Below are 21,036 nucleotides of genomic sequence, written 5' to 3'. Positions count from 1 at the left end.
TTGTTCCTCTATGCTAAAAAAGCATTAATTTGGTTTTTATGGATTATTCATTATAAGTACATTCATAATATCCAGTATTTTCAGCTCCTTTTCAGTATTTTTTTTTCCTCCTTTTGTATTTACTCTCTGCCTAGTCCTGTAGTTTTACTAATATATGCTATACATGCAGACTCAGGATGCTGCTAAGAGCCAAAGAACAGCAGTTGCATTTCAAACAGTACATCTTGGACATCCTATACATAATTAAGCATGTTAACATTATGTCGATGCAGTTAATAAAGCAAAGCTGCAGATCAACAACAACAGCAACGACAACAAAATAATAGCAGGCCAGTTAGGCAAGCCCTACTTTTTCTTTTTTCCTAGTAATTAAGCCAGAATGGGAGACCAGCTTTATTTTATGGCCCACGTAAGACATGCTGTTGAACCTAGGATATATCTGGGATGCTGGAAGGGAAGGTCAATGATTTGGCCTTGAGAGCAGAAGCAATTATAGTGCACTTCAGCTCTCCAGATCAGGTATTTTGTTTGCCTTGCCATGCCAGACAAGAAACTGTTTTTTATAGGAACATGTATCTATGTTCTGAAGCTGAAACAGAGCAGTTATTTAGCTTAATAGTCAAGGTTTGTATGTACCATTATTAAAATAACAGTTCAGGTCCCTCTTACAACACGGTGTGCTAAAATCATTGCATTTCTCAACCACTGCATTTGTATCATTCATTTATACTGTTCTCTGCCGAACTTTTTTTTTTATTACCCTTTTTCACTTACTATTCCCAGATCTTCATTTTAAAATCTTACTCCATACCAATCCATAAACAGCAAGCACATTCAAACTGCTACCCATCTTTGCTTATGTTTGGTTTACAAATTAGACTAGAAAATAAAAAGAAATTGAAAATCACTGCCAGGAATACAGTTAGTGCAGTGTGGGGGCTTACTGAGACAAGGTTTTGACATACAAAACCTGTTTTCTTACTTGGTGTTCCTGTAAACCATCATATAATAAAGTGGCTTTTAGACTGAGAGTCCTTGCAGCATGACTTTAAGTGCTTGAATGACCACAGTGAAAGAAAAGCTGCAGAAAGCTGCAGAGCAGTGAGACTAAGTGGTTGGTTGAGGTCAGGGCTGTGCTGCGCAAGTGAGTAGAGCGTGCATGTGTGTGAAGCAACTGGGGCCATCGAACGATTTCAGTGTAATCTAATTTACCATCTTGGCTAAGCCCTTGTTTTAGATGTCTTTGTGTTGCAAGCTGCTGCATGGAACAAGTGGTCTCAGAGGTTCACACTCTTGCCTGATATCTTTATTTAAAATGTGCCTGGTAGGTACATTGTTCCATCTAATTTTATGCAATATTTGGAGAGAATCTAGGGCTAGAAGAAACCTCTTTCACAGTATGCTATGCAATCTGTATAGGAGTCTTTACATGTGCAGAAATTTCAGATTTTATTCTGTTTCTGAGCAAGTTTAAAGAAATAAGGTAAAAATGGCATCTGTTCACCTTTCCAGAGACTCTTAGCAAAAATTACCTGAAGAGTTTACATCATTCATCCACAGAACTTTCATGTTACTGCCAGCTGCATCATCCAAAATAAACAGTCACTTCCTTATTGTAGCTGATAGCTTTAATGCCCTTATTATTTCATATCTTGCACAGGAGAGATGCATACCTTCATTACCTAATTATTATTCTGAGTGTGATCAGTAACATCACCTTCCTCCTGTAAAGTCAGAAAAGAAATGATGAAAACAGCAATGCTGGTGTATCTGCTCAGGTGACATGTCTTTTTTGATGGTGACAGAATTTTTGTGTCTATAGATTTAAATACCTGTGTGGCCAAAAAATGCATGAAATGAATGCAGTAAGGTGAGGTAATTATAGTGGTGGAAACTTACAGAATATTCTGCTTTATTCTGTCTAGCCGCAGGGTTTGATATAATAGAGGAGAGGAGCTCATTGCAGAGTATGTTGATGTAGGAAGGAGTATTTCGTGCCATCATGTCACTTAAAATGGTCACCAGTGTGCCAGTGGGCTTTGGAAGTGAATCCCTTGATTGCCATCACAGCCTACACTCACTTTGCTTCTGCCTGCAGAGGGGTTTTGATGCGCGTGAGCTGGATTCATTCCTGAGATTGTTGGACTAGATTGTATTGAAGTGGAGACCCTAATGGTTACTTAAGGGTCTGAACCGATGATTGGTCATCTGGGCACCTTCACATCACACAGAGGGAAGAGATCAAAGCTGAAACAGGATCCACAAACCTTGTGTCCTGGGTTCCTGTAGAGACATGAGAGCTGCATGCTTTGAAATACTGATATGTTCATCTGTTGAGCCAGGCTATTTTCTAATTTAGACATAGCCAACACTGGCTGCTTCACACAGAGTACTTCAAATATGCTTTACATTTTGGAATATTGTTTGAAAGCAGAAAATATTCCTTCATTTTCAGTATGATGGAGGTGAATGTACTTTTTTATAAATGTATATATTTTTGTGTATATGTGGACACATTTAAGGGTTTTTATGGAATGCACTTGATACTTACATGATTTTTCAGAATTTTGAAAAGTGAGCTATAAATTTTGTATGTTTCTTATTTTAGATACATAACTTATAACATTAAGTGCTACCCATTTCTTCACTAGTGTTGATGCCTCTTATAAAAAATGTGACCAAATAATGTATTTTATAGAATCATAGAAACATAGGCAGTTGGCTGGAAGGGACATTAAAGCTCATCCAGTTTCAGCTCCTTGCTATGGGAAGGGACGCTTTCCACTTGGCCAAGTTGCTCAAAGCCCTGTCCAACCTGGCTTCCAATATTCAAGAAGTGAGTATCCAAAAATGGAAGTAACTAGTGATTGATGAATACTTTTCAGTGTAAGTAATGAGGAAAAAAGTGTAATATGTTTAGAATTCATATTGTTTCAAGATACTTCATTTTGGTGATGATAGGAGGATATTATGAAATGTGATTAGAGTTTTAAAAGCTATTAATGATGCCTTTTTAATTGCTCAGCTTTCAAATTTGGATTTACTTAGGATGGGAAAAGATCAGTTCAACAATGCTGAGATTAATAATTGCCTAGCAACCAGTAAATGAATATATCCAATACAGGGCAAACAAAGGGAGAACAAAATTCTTTCATTTCCATAGTATAAAGTAGGTATGAATATATAAGTATAGAACTAAATATGTATGTGTGTTTATCTGTATACATAGACACATATTCTGGTGCTTCTAAATTACTAACCTGAAAATCTGCGGAGCATAAAAAAGAGAAATGGGAAGCTCAAACTGAGATGTAAAAGGTGATGAAAATTGAGAATATTTAATCAAAAGTGATAATTCCGTGTTTTGTTTTTTTTTTTTTAACCATCTTGCTCCACTTCCATGAAATGCAAGTGGAAACTGGAAAGATGACTGTCAAGACCAGTAAGATTATATGTACCTGAATGCTCTCACTCCATAGGGAGGAGAAGGAAGATGTTACCTGTCTAGATAAGGTCAAAAAGACTTACTTGACTGTTTATTTTAAAGGCTACCCTTTGAACTCTGCTACTGATTTGATTATGTACATGGATTTTCTCTTCATGGAGAGCAGGGGATTGGCAAGAGGCAAGCTGCTGTGTGTCTGAGTTGTTTCCTAATCAGAGCTGTAAGGCATTTCCAGAGCCTTGGGAACCATGAATATTTCAGAGAAAGATCTAGGAAGAGCTACTTATCAAAAGTTCAATGTAGGTTGAGTCAAATGAGAAATATACATCCATGTATTGACCATCTGATGGTCAGGGATATATGCAAGTGGAGACTACTAGCAGTCCGTGGAGAAGCCTGCAGGAGCTCAGCTGACTTTTTGAGAGAAATCAGTGAAATTTTGTCAGGGGATATGCAAAACAGTAATTTCTAGCAAGAAATGTGAATATTTTACTTACTGAGAAATTTCAAGTGAATATACCACTGAAATTCTCCTGATCACCTTTGAAAACAAAGGACAAGTCACTGGAAATGATAATGTATTCCTGTCATGACTTGATATCTCTCTGAACGTTTTAATTGAACAAAACAACTTAATGGAGAGACAAGTTTAGCCTAAGTGCCTTGTACAGGAAGGCTCAATTTAAGCTCTTATTATTTCCCTTTTCATAAACCTCTCTTACCCTGCAGATCTGAACAGGTGCAGAAATACAAGTTGATTCACATGTGTTAGCAAGTGGCAAATAATTGTATAAACACAACTGACATGAATGACAGCTATAGTCAAATGAGTACGTGCAAGGAATGCCTAGGTATTTTTTGCCAGCTTTGTTGAGGATGCAGAGAGAAGAGATGCTGTGGAAGGTTGTGTTGGTATGGATTAGGACGTCTTCATTAAAGGGGTCTATCAGCTATCTTTCTTCCAATAATGCAGGAAGCATCTCTGCTGTTAGCTGAGGTTGGGTGCTAGGGATGGTGCACCTGTACTTTCAGCTGATCAATTTGGGACAGCACATCATCTTTTCCTTTGATGAAACAATGTCTTAAACTGATGGCAACTTTCCCCAAATCCTCGGGGCAGTATGTGCATGAAGAATTTTCCAGAGGTTGTAAAAATATTCGGAATATGTAAACCATATTCCTCCTTTAACCACTTTTGATCCATTTTTTTACTAATAAAGATTTGAAATGACAGGAATAGTTAATCTTTTTCTCCTGCAGAGCCAATTGGCATAGAAATGAACTGTCTGTGACTGGTGAAAGAGAGAAGAGTTTACTTTCTAAGCTGTTTCCTGTTCCTGCTTGTTTTTCATATTGTCAAACATCAGATGCTTTAAAAGTCTGTAACACAGGAGGATGAAGTACAGTGACCTACTGCTTTTTCACATTCAAATGAATAAAGTAGCTCATACTGTAGACCTTTAGAAAGGGAAGAGATTATAATCTTTTTAAGGCAGAAGGGGATTTATTATGGTAGAAATGAATCTCTGCAGACATTACTTTAGGGCTCTATTCTAACCCTGAAACTAGTGACACACTTTCATGGCATTGTGCTGTGACTAAATCCAAAGCTTAAGTCACTACTTCATCTTCACCCAGGATTAATGTTTAGTCCAGTTCCAGAGTGGTATCAGTTCTTTGCTCAGAATAATCTGATTTTCTTTTCATACTACCATTTCAGGTCTTCAGAAATCAGCTGCTACATCTCCTCAGATTACAAGACTGGAAAAAGTTGTCTAAAGAAATGTGGACACCTAGTTTACATGAGTATGTTGCAGTTGTCCTCTACAAATGCAAGACACAGCTTGTTTAAGAGCATGCAGTCTCTTGATCCCAGAGGCTTTCAGTCAAAGAAGCAGCTACCTCTATTTTCATGAGATCTCTAATAAGATCATGAGTTTATTATTGTGAGATTTATGTTTTCCTGTAAGTTTTCCCATCCAATTCATACGCAGATATTTAGAGTTGATGGTATCAGTTTATCCATTTTCTAAAACCTTTTAAACAGTCTGCCGTATAAGTTCTAATTAAAAAGTTAGCTGAACCTTCTACCTGCATAGTAGGCAAATCAGGCTAGAAAACAACAGAAGGATGTAGATGAATTATTGGTGCCTAGAAACTTAAGTTTCGCTTTCAGATAAGAAGGGATACAAGTTAATTATTCAACTGCCTTTTTACCTTAGGAAAAACAAATTGGCTGCCTCAACATTAAACCTGAAAAACAGCTGATAGTTTTCTTGGAAGAACTGCGGAGCTCATTTGTTCTCATGTTTCCATTTTGCATCTCTGCACAGGTGTGTCTTCAATATGATTTATGGTTCTGCTTCTCAGTAGTGGTTCAGCTGTGGAGAAATGGATTTGAACTTTGTACAGATGATTCTGTAAATCAGAAAACTATTAAAGCTCGTTTTCTGAAAATTGATTTTAATGTGAAACTGCTACTGGTAGCAAGTACTTTCTCAGGCCTCCTCTGAATTTTAGTTGCTCTTCTGGGGTTTCAGAACTGAAGCTCATTCTTAGTATCACCATACCAAATTTCTATTGACTGGCTATTTTCAGGGGTGCTTATTCTTTGGTACCAGTCGGGGATTTCTTCTTTGCAACAGTTTTTATTCTTAGGAAAGGAACTAGCTATTAATTTTATTTCTTTAAAAAAAGCTTTTAAAATAAGCCATGTGTAGCAATATAGGAAATTGAATAAAAACATAGCTGCTTCTTTAGGAAGGAATGATGGTCTACCACTTCCCGTCAATAGTGAAACCAAGTGCTTGAGCTACAAAACACCCACTATATAGCATACCAGTATAGAGTGTGGCTAGCACCCTGAACTCAGACTTTTGCACCTGTTTACTTGCAGATTTTGTCACGCCTTTTGTTTCAGTGGCTCTCAGCATCTCCTTGGACTCCTGCAGTATCAGTAGGTTTACCTCAGTATCAGCTTCTGTAAATTTAACTGCATCAATATGTAATGCATGCTAAATGCGTTCATATTTATGTTTAATGTACATATGTAAAAGAATAAAGAGGGTTGACCTTTTCCATGCACACCTGCTGTTTCATAGAGTATGCTCTATTCTTAAATTACAGAAGACAATGTGCCCAAACAGCTGAATCATCTTTCTTCTACCATATCTTTCCTTCCAGTTCTGAAATCTTGTGACGTGTTTCTGACTTTGTCATCATTTCATTATCTCGACAGATGTTTCTTACAGTAAAACTTCTGCCAGAAATCACAGCTGTTATCATTCTAGGTGTTATAAGATAGTTGAGGGAAATTGTGTTCATGTCAGGCAATTGATTTTGTGTGTGGGAACTGAAATACTTCTCACACGCCTAATTCAGGGTACCATCCATTAGCTTTTGGCAGATACTCCTATTCCAGGAGCTATAATGTTAGGGAGTAAAAATGTTGGAGTAAATAATTCCTTTTCTTTTTTCCACTGACGAAAATTATTGAGCTGCAGATTGATTTCCATATTGTAATGGTTGCTGGCTGGTTTATGTGATTTTACAACAGAGTAGTTGTAGTAATATTAGTGTGTGCATGTGGTTGTGGATAGCACTTTCCTGTTTGCACAGTGTATCTTCTTTAGGTGTCATATCACAAAAATTGTTTTCATAAACTGGATTTCTGTTCTTGACAAAGATTGATAGGCTAACTCTTACCATCATGGTGTGCTGCATTATTTATACACAGCAGTTGAGTTCCTTTTTTCAGGTTGTCCTTTGCTGTCAACTGAAGTGCTGTCAAGTGCTGTCAAGTACTGCACTCTTCAGTCAAGAATCACATAACATTTTGTGGGGTTTTATAAGATCAGAAAGTATGTTATATAGAAGTATAAAGTTTGACGAAGAGTGGTTTTACAGTTTTTGCCCTCCTTTCCACTATTACCTGCTTGTGGAAAGAAAGAGTAGTTGTACATTCAGTAGTTTGTTGAAAAGGAATGTGGCATAGGAGTGGTTATGTGAAGGTACATCGTGGAGCATGATGAATGTACAGAACAGTTCATCTCCAAGTGCTTCTAATAAAAGAGACCCAGGTTCACTGATTGAGTTATTCATTATGGACAAAAGCTGCCATAGTCTTAAAAAAAAGCCTGATTGTTACTAGATTGGTTGCTAGACTCACCATTTTATTTGATTTTTCACATGTATTTTTTTCTGAGTTTGGAAAAGTACATGGGGTTCCTAATTAAATTTTGAGTATGCAAGCATTTTCAATGATGAACAATGCACTCAAATGGTTATTTGAGTTAATGCTAAGAAGAAAATAAAGACGTGAGGAAAAATAAAAAAAAAAAAAAATCCCCCAAATGTAGTATTCTCTAATCATAGAATCATAGAATAGTTAGGGTTGGAAAAGACCTTAAGATCATCTAGTTCCAGCCCCCCTGCCATGGGCAGGGACACCTCACCCTAAACCATGTCACCCAAGGCTCTGTCCAGCCTGGCCTTGAACACCGCCAAGGATGGAACATTCACAACTTCCCTGGGCAACCCATTCCAGTGCCTCACCACCCTCACAGTAAAGAATTTCTTCCTTATATCCAATCTAAACTTCCCCTGCTTAAGTTTGAACCCATTACCCCTTGTCCTATCACTACAGTCCCTAATGAAGAGTCCCTCCCCAGCATCCTTGTAGGCCCCCTTCAGATACTGGAAGGCTGCTATGAGGTCTCCATGAAGCCTTCTCTTCTCCAGGCTGAACAGCCCCAACTTTCTCAGTCTATCTTCATAGGGGAGGTGCTCCAGTCCCCTGATCATCCTCGTGGCCCTCCTCTGGACTTGTTCCAAGAGTTCCATGTCCTTTTTATGTTGAGGACACCAGAACTGCACACAATACTCCAAGTGAGGTCTCACGAGAGCAGAGTAGAGGGGCAGGATCACCTCCTTCAATTTGCTGGTCATGCTCCTCTTGATGCAGCCCAGGATAAGGTTGGCTTTCTGGGCTGCGAGCACACACTGAAGGTGGCTCATGTTCATTTTCTCATTGACCAACACCCCCAAGTCCTTCTCTGCAGGGCCACTCTGAATCTCTTCTCTGCCCAACCTGTAGCTGTGCCTGGGATTGTTCAGCCCCAGGTGTAAGTCATATAAGTCTTTTGTCTGCTCCTCAATACAGTATGGGTTGAGATAATGTGGATTACATTTCTACCTTAAGTCTTGCATGTATGATTTCATGAAAAAAGGAGGAAATGCATTTGTGTATATACATATATATTTTATATATATATATATGTAAAATAAGATATATATATATATAACATAACTTCAAAATCTTAGGTAAATGGAAAGGGTTCATGAGTTCTGCCAGTTGTGGGGGGGCAGCATGTAAGCGTACCCTTCGCTGATTCTGTTTCACTGATCCTTTCACCAAACCTCGGTAGCTTGATGCAATGATATTTTGCTGTCCAAGATTTTCCTGAGAATGAAGTAAAGGCAGCAGTATTTGTGGTACCTATTTTATGTACAGTCTTGAGGCATACTTTAATGTTTGGGTAGCTACACAATGAAAAGTGCAGGGTTAATCCGACATAGTAAAGGAGACCATGAATTGCTGCTTTTATTTGGCACTTTCATTCTTACAGGACCCATTTCAGAACATTTTAATAAAGTTATAATATTAATTGGCTTTTGTTGGTACTTTTTAAATAATGGAGTTCCTCTTAGAGTGTTTTGTTTAATTTATAGAAATTTGTCAAATTGCACAGTCTGTTGCACAAACACAGCCTATCACAAACTACCACTATTGAAAGTCTGCAGCACAGAGCACCATTCTGTAAGAGTTACTGTAAAGGCTTCAGGTCTTCCTTTGGGTTTATTTTACTGTTCCATTCAGCATGACTCTAAGGTTAAATTCTAAAACTGCGGTTGTGTTTAAAAGTTGTGTCTTAAGGAGCACAGTATTTTAATGATAACAAATCCCTTAATCAGTTTCGTTAAGACAGAATACACACCTATAAGTTTTTCTTATTAGGAACAGAGCCTTTAAATAAAATTCTGTTCATCAAACTCACTAGAAATGTGTAACAAATTAGACTTCAATATTTCAATATGAATGGCTTCTTGAGAGGACCAAAATATAAGTTGAGGGAAATATTGTTGATTCAAAGGTGGTTTTTCTTGTTATGCACAATTTCACAGACACTAAGCCATAAATAAGGGTACTAATATTTTAAGTGAGTTTTACTAATTTAAGTAAGCAGATTTGCACAGCCTGATGTCTAGTCATAAGCAGAATTATTGCTCGCTTGTGTCTGTACAGTTGCTTATTTCTCTGACTACATCATACTTGCCATCATACTACAGTATTATTTTAACCATTGTTCAAGTTCAAAGTAAAGATTTTCCTTCTTTAACTCTCTTAATCATTGCATGAATGAAACAGGCTAGGATGTTTTTTTTTTGATTTTTTTTCTCTGTTGTTGTTTGGTTGTTTTTTTTTTGTTTGGTTTTTTTTGTTGTTTTTTTTTTTTGTTAGAGCTTTTTGTGGGTTTTCTTTGTTTTGTTTTTTGTTTTTAGGGTTTTGCTTGTTTGTTTGTTTTTTGTTGTCCCATTTTCCTCAGAGGTATGCTGTAGTCATTTTACTTCTGTGATGCCATATAATGACAATTAAAAGTATACACCAGTGACTGGCAGTAGAATTTGGACCAAGGGGGTGGGTCAAAACAGCACTTAGTGCAGCTATTTGCTGAACATGGAAATAAATGATTACTGCTAGAGGACAGCATCTGCCTTATTAGTCCTAAACTGTAGGTCAGGTCACTTTAATTCAGACTGAAAAAGCCAACATGATTTTTCAGACAAATAAAAATCATACCGTTTAGTTATAGTAGGAGATTTCAGTTTCTGGAAGCATAATGAAAAACTGGAGATGGTTCTGCTTGTCAGTCAATACAAAACTTACAAATGAAATCAGTATTTTGCCTTTTTATTTTTCTTTTTCTTTCTTCTATTGTGTAATTGAAATCAGAAGAACACTGAATCAGGAAACAGGTAACAAAAATATCCCTTTTCATTTTAGTAATACCTATATGGATTTGCACAAGAAGTGTTCCTACTGTAGATGCTGTGTAATTTATAAAATTAATGTAAAGTATGGGAATGTGGTTGTCAGAGCATTCAGTTAATAGTAGTTGTTCTTTTACAACCAAATGCCTAACAGCCGTGAAGTAAAAAATCAAGCATCCTTTGCTACCCCCAAAAGGCAACAAGCACTGAAAATGAAAAGTCTTTACTTATTTAGATTCAGTTAGGAAGAGAGATAATGTCGAGTTATTAGATAGATAGTTCCTTGTGTCATTGACTCTTTTCAAAAAGCTCAACTTCTCTGTCAGCTGGACAATCTTCAAGACCAAACTGTTTAAACCAAGTATGTAGACACGTGACAATTCTTTGTGTCATGAAAGCAGCTTAAATCGGAAGAGTAAAAATAAACAAAATTAAAAGTAACCCAGACAACTAACCCACAAATAGAGCTTTTTGCAACTGATGCACAGAATTCATAAAGGCAGTTTTGTGCCTTTAGCCGTTAAATTTCTTAAGTGATTGTTAGATTGGAATTATCACAGCAAGTACTAATCTGAAGTCTATCCACCAGAAAGGCATTTAAAACAATTTGAGGTCCATTACCAACATTGTAGTCAAAAACGTATTATAATGTCTGACATAAACAAGTGAAATTCTGTAACTTTACAACTACGTGGCAAAAGGCTGGCAACTTTTCAATTTAAAAATGACACACACACACACACAAAAGGTGCTTATTTTTTAATATTTACCTACCTGCAGATGTTCTACAGATGCAAAAATTTTGCAAAACAAAACTGTATTATGCAAACTAATTTTAGTGTTAAAACCAGTACTGCACAGATCCATCTTATAAGGTAAAGCTTGAGATAAATAAAAATATAGAGAAATACGTATTTAATTAGCTGGGAGAAAAATATTAAATTGAAGCTGACCAAAGCCTAGGGCATTCTTTAGGATTGCTTCCAGGTTTTCTGCTGGGGACTCCAGACAATCCTGTATTTCTTTGTATCTATAGAACTGTGATAAGGAGGGGTTCTTTAAAAGCATTAAAACTGAGGAACTGCAAGAATTGAACAGACACTCTGTTCTCTTTTATATCTCCTCCTGAAGGCTGTTTTGAATAACACTAGATTGGAAGTCACAATACTCTCTTGTACACACTGGTAGTGTTGGAGGCACATTCAAGTTCTGACCATATGAAACAACCCCGTGGAGCATCTGTCAGAGCTTGCCTGTTTCTGCTGTTGATCACCTTGATGCTAATTAACTGCGTAGGGTGAAATCACTGAAGAGCAATTGAAAGATGAGCCAAATCTGCTTGTTCAGGCGGGCTGATGTTACCCACTGTGCCAGTGCCTGCCCTGTATTGCAAAGAATTTTGAAGCATAGCTAGCTCATAGCATAGTTTTGAAGTGAAGCATGGCTCTGTTTCTAACTGATTTGTTCTGATTCAGCAATCAAAATAAGTTATGGGAGACTTTTATATACTTCCTTGGAACATGGAGGAGACTGTCAAGGAGCACTGGAGGGACTGTGGCTACTCAAGTCCTTCAGTCTCCATCCCTGCCATGGAGCTGGTCGATCACAAGTCATAGTGAAAGCTTCCTTCAGGCACTGTGCAAACACAGCAGCTCCAGTTAAAGGGTTCCAGGTCAAATATCGTTGATTGGGTTAAAATAAAATTGCTCAAGAGACTTTAGTGGCTTTACTTTGTACTGTCAAACTTCATCCTGGGATCACACATAATTGGTCTTTGTGTGAATGACATAAAGCCAACACAGAAGCACACTGCTGGCCTGAAAGCCATACTCTATGTTCAGCAGAAATACAGCTGCATGCCAGTAGCTGATCTGGATCAGATCTGTGCCACTGAGTGATTTAAGAGTGTCTAAGTCTGGAGCATATGATGATGTAACCACAGCCACAGTTCTCTGCTTACAAACTAGATGATAAGTCAATAGCCTGAACTGAAACCATCATTCAATTTTATCAAATCCTGGGGAAATACCTTTCCAAGTATATATCCTGAATGATTTCAAATGAGAGAAAGCAAAAAATTATTTTTTGTTAGGTTTTACTTTTCAAGTAAATAGCTGTCAGTGCATCTGAGAGTTTCACATTTTATGAAGTAAAAGGCTAATGGAAGATGATTGCACAAAGGTTTGCTGTTAAATAAATAAATAAATAAATAAATAAATAAAACTGAATTAGCCAAAAGGTATTCAAAAGACATACAGCTAGTCATTCCTTTCTGTTCTTGATTATCAGCCATTTGCCATACTTGTAGCTTGTGCATAACTTTTTGAGAGTTTTGTAAAGGAATCTCTCTTTTTCTTTCACTCCATAGGGGATGCTTGTGAGTCCAACCCTTGCAAAAATGGTGGCATCTGTCTGTCAGGGCTGAATGATGACTTCTACTCATGCGAGTGTCCTGAAGGCTTCTCAGACCCCAATTGCTCTAACGTTGTGGAGGTTGGTAAGTGCAAACTTTAAATGCTGAAATAATTGTCTGAGTATCCTGATAGTCTGTGAGAGGCCAACCAGCGACTATGTCTACAACATTTCATGTAGTGCTGTGGTCATTGCATTGTTCATTGTTGGTTTCTTAACCTTATCTCTGCATCATAGGTATCTGTGTCATAATTAACAGTTAAACCAGTATCAGACAAGTGTATCTGCAGAACATAGTCATGCAGAAAAGTTCAGTGCTGTACTTCACAAAAAGAAAAGATCATAGTTATGACATAAAATTACCAACATTTCTCAAAGATCAATGTAATTGGATATTTCTATATATCCTTCTGCTGATCAATGACTATTTAAACCTTGGTTTCTCATAGTTGTATGCTGAAGTTCAGACTAAAGAGTAACTACTTAAACAAGTGAAATTACAGAAACAGTATAGAAGTCAGAATAACACATAGTAGTCAGTTGTTTGAATTTTAAAACGAATATCCAGCTGGAGGTTGCAATTATTCATTATATGAGTACATATAGTGCAAGTCAAATGTACTGAAGTTTTGTGATGTGCATTTGGCTCAGAGTAAACGTAAATATGAGTGGTAGTTTCAAAAGGTCAGGTCAGGTCAAGCCTCCATCTGAATAAATCTTAAGGGTAAAATCGAAGTGCAAAGGTAAAGCTGATAGAGAGCTCATTGTGTCACAGGCCATCCCATTGTTTTCGATGAAGCAGAAGACCAAGTTGACCAAGTTCTCACATTACCCCAAAGAAGGTATAAAAGTATGCATGGTAGAGCAAAACAATAAATAGACCCTACTGCTGAAATAGGTACATTTTCTATCTCTTTTTTTGGAGTTGTGGGAGTTAGAATAGGAAGGTAAAAGATACAGAAAAGCACTGACTTCGAGAAGAGATGGCAGTGTCTTTTATTCTGTTCAATCAGGAAAATACACAAAAATTGGAGGTTCTGTGACAGTATCTCTTATCTGAAGGCTCTGCTTGCATTTCTTCTGCTGACAGCCAAAATACTTGAAAGCACTATGACTCTCCAGGTATTTCATATTGTACATCTGTGTCTGTGATTCATAAGCCTGGGTTACGCTGACAACCTTCAGTCTGTGACAGCTGAGTAGTGCTCACACATTTTGCTTCTGCCGGTGTACTGCAAGACATCAACTTCAGGCAGAGGAGCAATGCCAGCAGCCTTGCTGCTGCAGATGTCTCATTGAAACTGTCACAGCCTAAATCTGTATGCTTTTTGGTTTTTGATAAATAAATAAAGGCTACACTGGCATAACCTGAAAACGCTGTTCTGGGGGCGAAGTATATTTCTTTGTCATGAGATAAGGTGAGCAGAACTAGTCCAGGAAGCTAAGATTGGTTTGTTTTCCATTTTCCTTTTCTGAAGATGATGCTGCCGTTGTTCTGGGAGTGAATGCTAAGTCTCCACAATGCAATTGTAAGGGACTTTGGATTAAATTTTATTTCCATGATCATAACTTTTCTGCAGACAAATGAACTATTTCCTGTGACAGAATGCCCAACAACGTGACAGACACCAGCTGTCTTTGCGCTGTCATTGTTTCCTGGCTGTAAAATGTCAGCAGCTGGTTATTACTCAACATCTGAGTTGCCCAAGAAACTGCTTGTTCCCTTGGTGCAGCCACACAATAAGCTGGAAGACAGTGCTTCATGATCCTGTTTTCCATCCCTTTCCCTACCATTTTTATGCATGGTTGAAGGGTCTGAATGATCCTATATATATGCAGCCCTTAAATGGAATACATATCCTACATGTATACAGCCCCTAAATGGAATAAACTTTGTACACATTTCACATTCATTAGTACCTCTGAAGTAGTCCAGGTGTCTGTGAGACTTGCTGACATTGCTACTAAGTTATTTAGCATGAATATTATACAATTAATTACAATTATGATTGGATATTATGTTAGCTTTTTTACTCAGTGTCCCTGTCCTGGACTTCTTGGTTATAACCTTGAAGAGCTAAGTGTTAAAAATAGGTCTGTTACTATTTTTTTTCTTTTTCTTAAAAAACCTTTATTTTTAATTGTGTTTTAAAAACCATGTAAACCATGCATACTTTATTTTTAAAATTGCAGTAGATTGTTAGTACCCTGAGGAGAGTTCCTTGTATTGAACAATTTTCGTATGTATGCTGTTATCTTCGCCAAATATAAAATCAGAGATCTGTATGTTCTTTTCTGATTCTTACGAAATGGAGAGTTGCAGAACTTGTTAAACTTTTAATGTATACCAATCATTAAGAATAATTAGTAAGGTTCATGAGTTAATAGCTCTTTTGCTAAAAATGCAGTGGTAGCTTTACAGACTCGCTTTCTTATTCCTTTAGTTTCTTGACTAATGTTGAGTAGTTTGAAGTTTTTGAAGAGACCAGACAACCTAATTTCTCGTAAAATTTAGACTTAAAAAATAAATGCTCTTAAAGTAATGCTCTTGTTTGTGTTCCCGTTTTATAGAATATAGTGTGCTCCTGGATTTTTATGCAGAAGGATGTGACTCAACATTATGGAAACAGCTTACTAAAATAAAAATGCCAGAAGGAAGCTGATTCCTTAGCTGAAAAGGCAAATTGGTCTTTTATGAGATGATGATTCTGGCATCCTGGGAAATTCAGATTAGAAGACTTTGGACATCTTAAGCAAATACAATCAGATGGAAAACCTGGTGGTGTTCAGGTTAATGCAAGTTCTAAATGCAGTGCAGTTCCAGAGTAAAAGAAATTAAAAATAAAAGGCTAATATTGAAACCCAGAGACAGATGGACATTACTGTTGTTTCTTTCCCCTCTAAGTTATTTTCCAGATTTTTTTTTCCAAAACTTTATATAAAGGGCTCATTAAGCAGAGCAAAATTCATTATTATTTGGAATTACGTTTTTCTCCCCTTGTATGTTTTACTTGTATTTAAAATAATTAATTTGGGTGGGGTTTTTCGATACTATAAAGACTTGCAGTTCATAGACCCTTTTTCTTCAGTAATAAATATTCTTACGCTCAAAAGCAGAAATGTGCCCAAATGTTTCTCTGGATGAATTTAATCTTTCTAACTGGGAAAAGTTGCTATTCATAGCTGAGAAATTTTTCACTCTGTAACTCTTTGTGATCTGATGCATTTGTATGTTTATTGCCTTTTTATTTAAAATCTCTGTTAAGGTATTTGCTTAAGGGTGCAAGATCTGATTTTTGCTGCTCAGCAATCCATTCCAGATGCAAAATTCTCTGAAATGTTTAAAACAGCGTGGAATAATGTATCTGCTCCACTCTCTTACCATTTTCTCTGTGCAGTTCCAGAATACTAAATGAACTTGTTAAGATTTTAAACTGGAATATATACAGCTAGCATTGTCTGAAGCAAATATACTTTATTCTTAAGCATGTTAGAGGCTAAGAGCTGTTGGTAGAAGTGGGCACAACTCTTAATCCACAAGAAATGTGTTGGTATACACCACATGAGGTATTGATGCTACTTTTCTGAGCACCTACAGCATATAATTTTACCTGGGTAAGGAGAATAACTATATGTTTTAGCTCTTAATTATTTTGGTTTATTGTTGGTTTAGTTTCTTTCTGTTTATTTGTTGGTGCTTTTTTTCAATATAGATGTAATTACAGGCACTTCTTAATAAGTTTATGGTTGAAAGTTTTTCCTATTAGGCCACTAAATAAATGCAGATTTTATTGCAAGGAGTAAAGAAAACAGGGGAATTATCCTAGCTAATCCAATAAAATGGGAATCAGAATTTCAAATACCCAAGTTCCGTATTGAACTTCCATGAAAATTATCAGTGAAAATAAGGTGAAGAAACATGTCCTTTCAGTTCTCAGAGAAACACTTCCATTTGATAACCCTTAGGTGTAAGTTAATGAGATATTGGAGTAATTTGGATAATGAATGGACTGAAATGTTGCTGCTATATCCCACCTCCAGCTGGCTCACAAAGAGCCATCTGAAGGGTGTCTCACCATCCTTACCTCGTGTCAGGGTAAGGTCAGCTTTTTGTTTGGATCTGTTGCTATTTAGCTAGACATGCCTGAGCTGTACCAGATCAGGTCAGCTGTTAATAACCAGGCTGAAGGACACCGAATGGTTCCTCTCCTCTTCCTTCATTTATCTGATGAATTATCTGGGATCGTTGTTCTAGGGGTTAAAAAGACACTATGTGCCATTTGCTTATCTTTACCTGCACCCACTGCTGTTGGATCATAGAATCATAGAATAGTTAGGGTTGGAAAGGACCTTAAGATCATCTAGTTCCAACCCCCCTGCCATGGGCAGGGACACCTCACACTAAACCATGCCACCCAAGGCCTCATCCAGCCTGGCCTTGAACACCGCCAGGGATGGAGCATTCACAACCTCCCTGGGCAACCCATTCCAGTGCCTCACCACCCCTACAGTAAAGAATTTCTTCCTTATATCCAATCTAAACTTCCCCTGTTTAAGTTTGAACCCATTACCCCTTGTCCTATCACTACAGTCCCTAATGAAGAGTCCCTCCCTAGCATTCCTATAGGTCCTCTTCAGATACTGGAAGGCTGCTATGAGGTCTTCATGCAGCCTTCTCTTCTCCAGGCTGAACAGCCCCAACTTTCTCAGCCTATCTTCATACAGGAGGTGCTTCAGTCCCCTGATCATCCTCGTGGCCCTCCTCTGGACTTGTTCCAAGAGTTCCATGTCCTTTTTATGTTGAGGACACCAGAACTGCACACAATACTCCAAGTGAGGTCTCACGAGAGCAGAGTAGCGGGGCAGGATCACCCCTTCGACCTGCTGGTCATGCTCCTCTTGATGCAGCCCAGGATACCGTTGGCTTTCTGGGCTGCGAGCACACACTGAAGGTGGCTCATGTTCATTTTCTCATGGACCAACACCCCGAAGTCCTTCTCCGCAGGGCTGCTCTGAATCTCTTCTTTGCCCAATCTGTAGCTGTGGCACAACATGGGGAGAATTACAGCCATTCCAGTGTAGCACTAGGTGTTATTCAGGAGGGGTTTCACACCTCAGCTGTTTAATGGCAATACAAGTTGGGCATCATCTTTCTTTTTGATTTGGCCCCAGAATGGATTATAAGAATTTAAGTGAAATGCTGCCTATATGAAGCTGGGAGTTTTTCATGTTGTCTTATAGATGTACAGGTATCTCAATTTAGTGATGCTATAAAATTATTAATAATAATTAAGTCCCTAGCTATTCTATGATTCTATGATTCTAAGTCGCATTTATGCTATAATATTAATGATCAAAGTGATTAAGGCATAAGATTCCTTGCTAAATTGCCGTTGCAGAATTAATATTTCAGATGTATTAATTGAGCTGAACACCTGCCTGAGAATTGCCATTTTACCATGAATTAGGACAGTCAATTTATTATTTCTTATGCTAAAAAAGAAGATATTAAAATTAATATTTTCAGCCGGTCCTCTCTGGTTATGTCTATAATATTAGAATACTAATTTGAGGTACAAACTCTCCTGTCATTTATACCATCTTCATTTTGAATTGCACACTGGACTGATTCCACTGTAAACCAGGCAGTTCTGAAATCTAGAAAAGCACGTATGAAGGGTTTACTTGGACATGATCTTGACTTTGTTTGTCCCTGAAACTAGAAAGGGCGAAGTAGAATTCAAAGTACATGATTTGGAGACGCCACACTTCAGCTTTCTAAGTATTTATGATGCTGTTCAGCTTCTGCATATCTTCATGTATAATTGGTGCAAATATGCATAGTTGCATTCTCCTGCTCTATGCTTTTGACAAATATCTAATTCAGATATGCATAGATATATGTAAGGTTTTATTGTTTTTATCAAATGTATGGGTACAAGACATGCATATATAATTTTCTTTGTTTATCTGTACATATATATAAAAATCTGATATCCTACGCTTAACTCCCTTCCTTCTTCCTAGCAGACTGATGGGGTGGTCAAAATAGTCTGGAATTTTGCCATAGAAGCATTTTCTACATAGAGAATAGGGCACAAATGCTCCGACTTCTAGTCTGCATGAAGATGTTTCACATACTGCATTTCATGAAATCATAGAATCCTCGAGTGGTTTGGGTGAAAAGGGCCTTAAAGCTCATCTAATTCCAATCCTTCTGCCATGGGCAGGGACACCTTCCATGGGCAGGGACAGCTTCCACTAGATCAGGTTGCTCCAAGTCCCATCCAACCTGGCTTTGAACATTTAATTTATGTACACTTCTTTCCTTCCCTCATCATGGTGTGGATCCATCAGTGCATCCACAAAAACATACAGTATAACACACAACAGAGAGATGTGTAACTGTCATTTGGGTAATGCATTTTTTATTCCTTTTTACCCACCAGGCTGTCATTCTATGATTCTATAATCTGTATATGCCGATCTTTTCCATAAGTTCCAGCCAGTATGTTTTGTAGGTCCTCATGACTTTCGAACAGCAATAACTATTTGGCTTCTATTAACTATGCTTTCTTAACAAGTCTTTGTAGCTGCAGATGTAGGAAAAACTAGAGAGGAATGAAAAGCTGCTGCTGTGGTAACTGCCATTTTTCTTCCAAACTTACTTAAGAGAGTCTGGTGCCTTTTATGATGTAAATAGAAACAGAGCAGAAATTGAGTTTCTCTTAATCCATGCAAGTATCTGTCTAAGTCAAGTGATGCCTGGGTTGTGCTAACTGCGTTGCTCTTCAGGTTTAAATCTGGAAGGAAAAGAATTGGCAGCATAAAGTAGACAAAGCATTAGCCAGGATTGAATTGATTCTGTTTAAGGAGAGTCTGTGACAAATCAGTAAGTCAGGTAGTGCCATAATATCTTAGATATTTGCTGTTTTCTTCACTGTTTCAGATGATGCCTAGATTTTAACCTAAATTGTATCACTGCCAATTCAGTAGCTGGGACTAACCAAACCAACCAATTCTCAAATGTTACGAATCCTACATGCAAATGTTTCTTATCTTCAAGTTTGATTTCACAAGGAAGAATAGGCATGCATGTGTTAAATTGGCCTGTTTCAGCTAATTCTTGGTCAATAAGAAACTGAATATGAGCCCTCTTTGACGCTTGCAGCCCAGAAAGCCAACCGTATCCTGAGCTGCATCAAAAGGACCATGGCCAGCAAGTCAAAGGAGGTGATCCTGCCTCTCTACTCTGCTCTTGTGAGACCTCACTTGGAGTATTGTGTGCAGTTCTGGTGTCCTCAACATAAAAAGGACATGGAACTCTTGGAACAAGTCCAGAGGAGGGCCACAAGGATGATCAGGGAACTGGAGCACCTCCCATATGAAGATAGACTGAGGAAGTTGGGGCTGTTTAGCCTGGAAAAGAGAAGGCTGCATGGGGACCTCATAGCAGCCTTCCAGTATCTGAAGGAGACCTGTAGGAATGCTAGGGAGGGACTCTTCATTAGGGACTGTAGTGATAAGACAAGGGGTAACAGGTTAAAACTTAAATGGGAGAAGTTTAGATTGGATATAAGGAAGAAATTCTTTACTGTGAGGGTGGTGAGGCACTGGAAAGGGTTGCCCAGGGAAGCTGTGAATGTTCCATCCCTGGCGGTGTTCAAGGCCAGGTTGGACAGAGTTACAGAGCCTTGGGCAACACGGTCTTGTGTAAGGTGTTGCTGCTGTTGTGTTGGCAGGGGATTTACAACTAGATTATTGTAAGGTCCTTTCCAACCTTAACTATTCTAAGATTCTGTGATTCTGTGATTCTATGAAATACTTGTATTTCTTGCTGTAACTTACAAGGATTAAAGTTGTAAGCAAAATTAGATTATGTTAGCTACTGAACTGGTCTTGTGGCCTGTAGCAGCTTGACACATAGTAGAGTGGCCTCACAGTCACAGGCCGTGGTCGTTGTGGGGGATTTTAACTTCCCTGATGTTTGCTGGAAGGACTACTCAGCAACCCAGCCACAGTCCAGGAGGTACCTCCAGCGTATGGATGATAACTTCCTCATGCAAATGGTGGATGAGCCAACCAGGAGAGGAGTGCTGCTGGATCTCATCCTCACTAACAAGCAGGGT

The 21,036-nt window shown here is 38.0% G+C and overlaps 1 protein-coding gene across 1 annotated transcript in view; it reads left to right on the top strand.

Moving 5' to 3' along the window:
- The window catches only part of EDIL3 (EGF like repeats and discoidin domains 3), a gene marked incomplete at both ends in the record, with an annotated part of 259,331 nt that overhangs the window by 53,304 nt on the left and 184,991 nt on the right, over nucleotides 1-21,036 (top strand). The window contains one exon of the mRNA XM_080637664.1: nucleotides 12,864-12,992. Coding sequence (XP_080493790.1) covers nucleotides 12,864-12,992 — 129 coding nt within the window. The remainder of the gene's footprint in view (nucleotides 1-12,863; nucleotides 12,993-21,036) is intronic.

The sequence above is a fragment of the Psittacula echo genome (genome assembly GCF_963264785.1).
Source record: "Psittacula echo genome assembly, chromosome: Z".
NCBI classification, from domain to species: Eukaryota; Metazoa; Chordata; class Aves; order Psittaciformes; family Psittacidae; genus Psittacula; species Psittacula echo.
The sequence above is the reverse complement of the archived record's forward strand: the minus strand, read 5'-3'. Positions and strand labels throughout refer to the sequence as shown.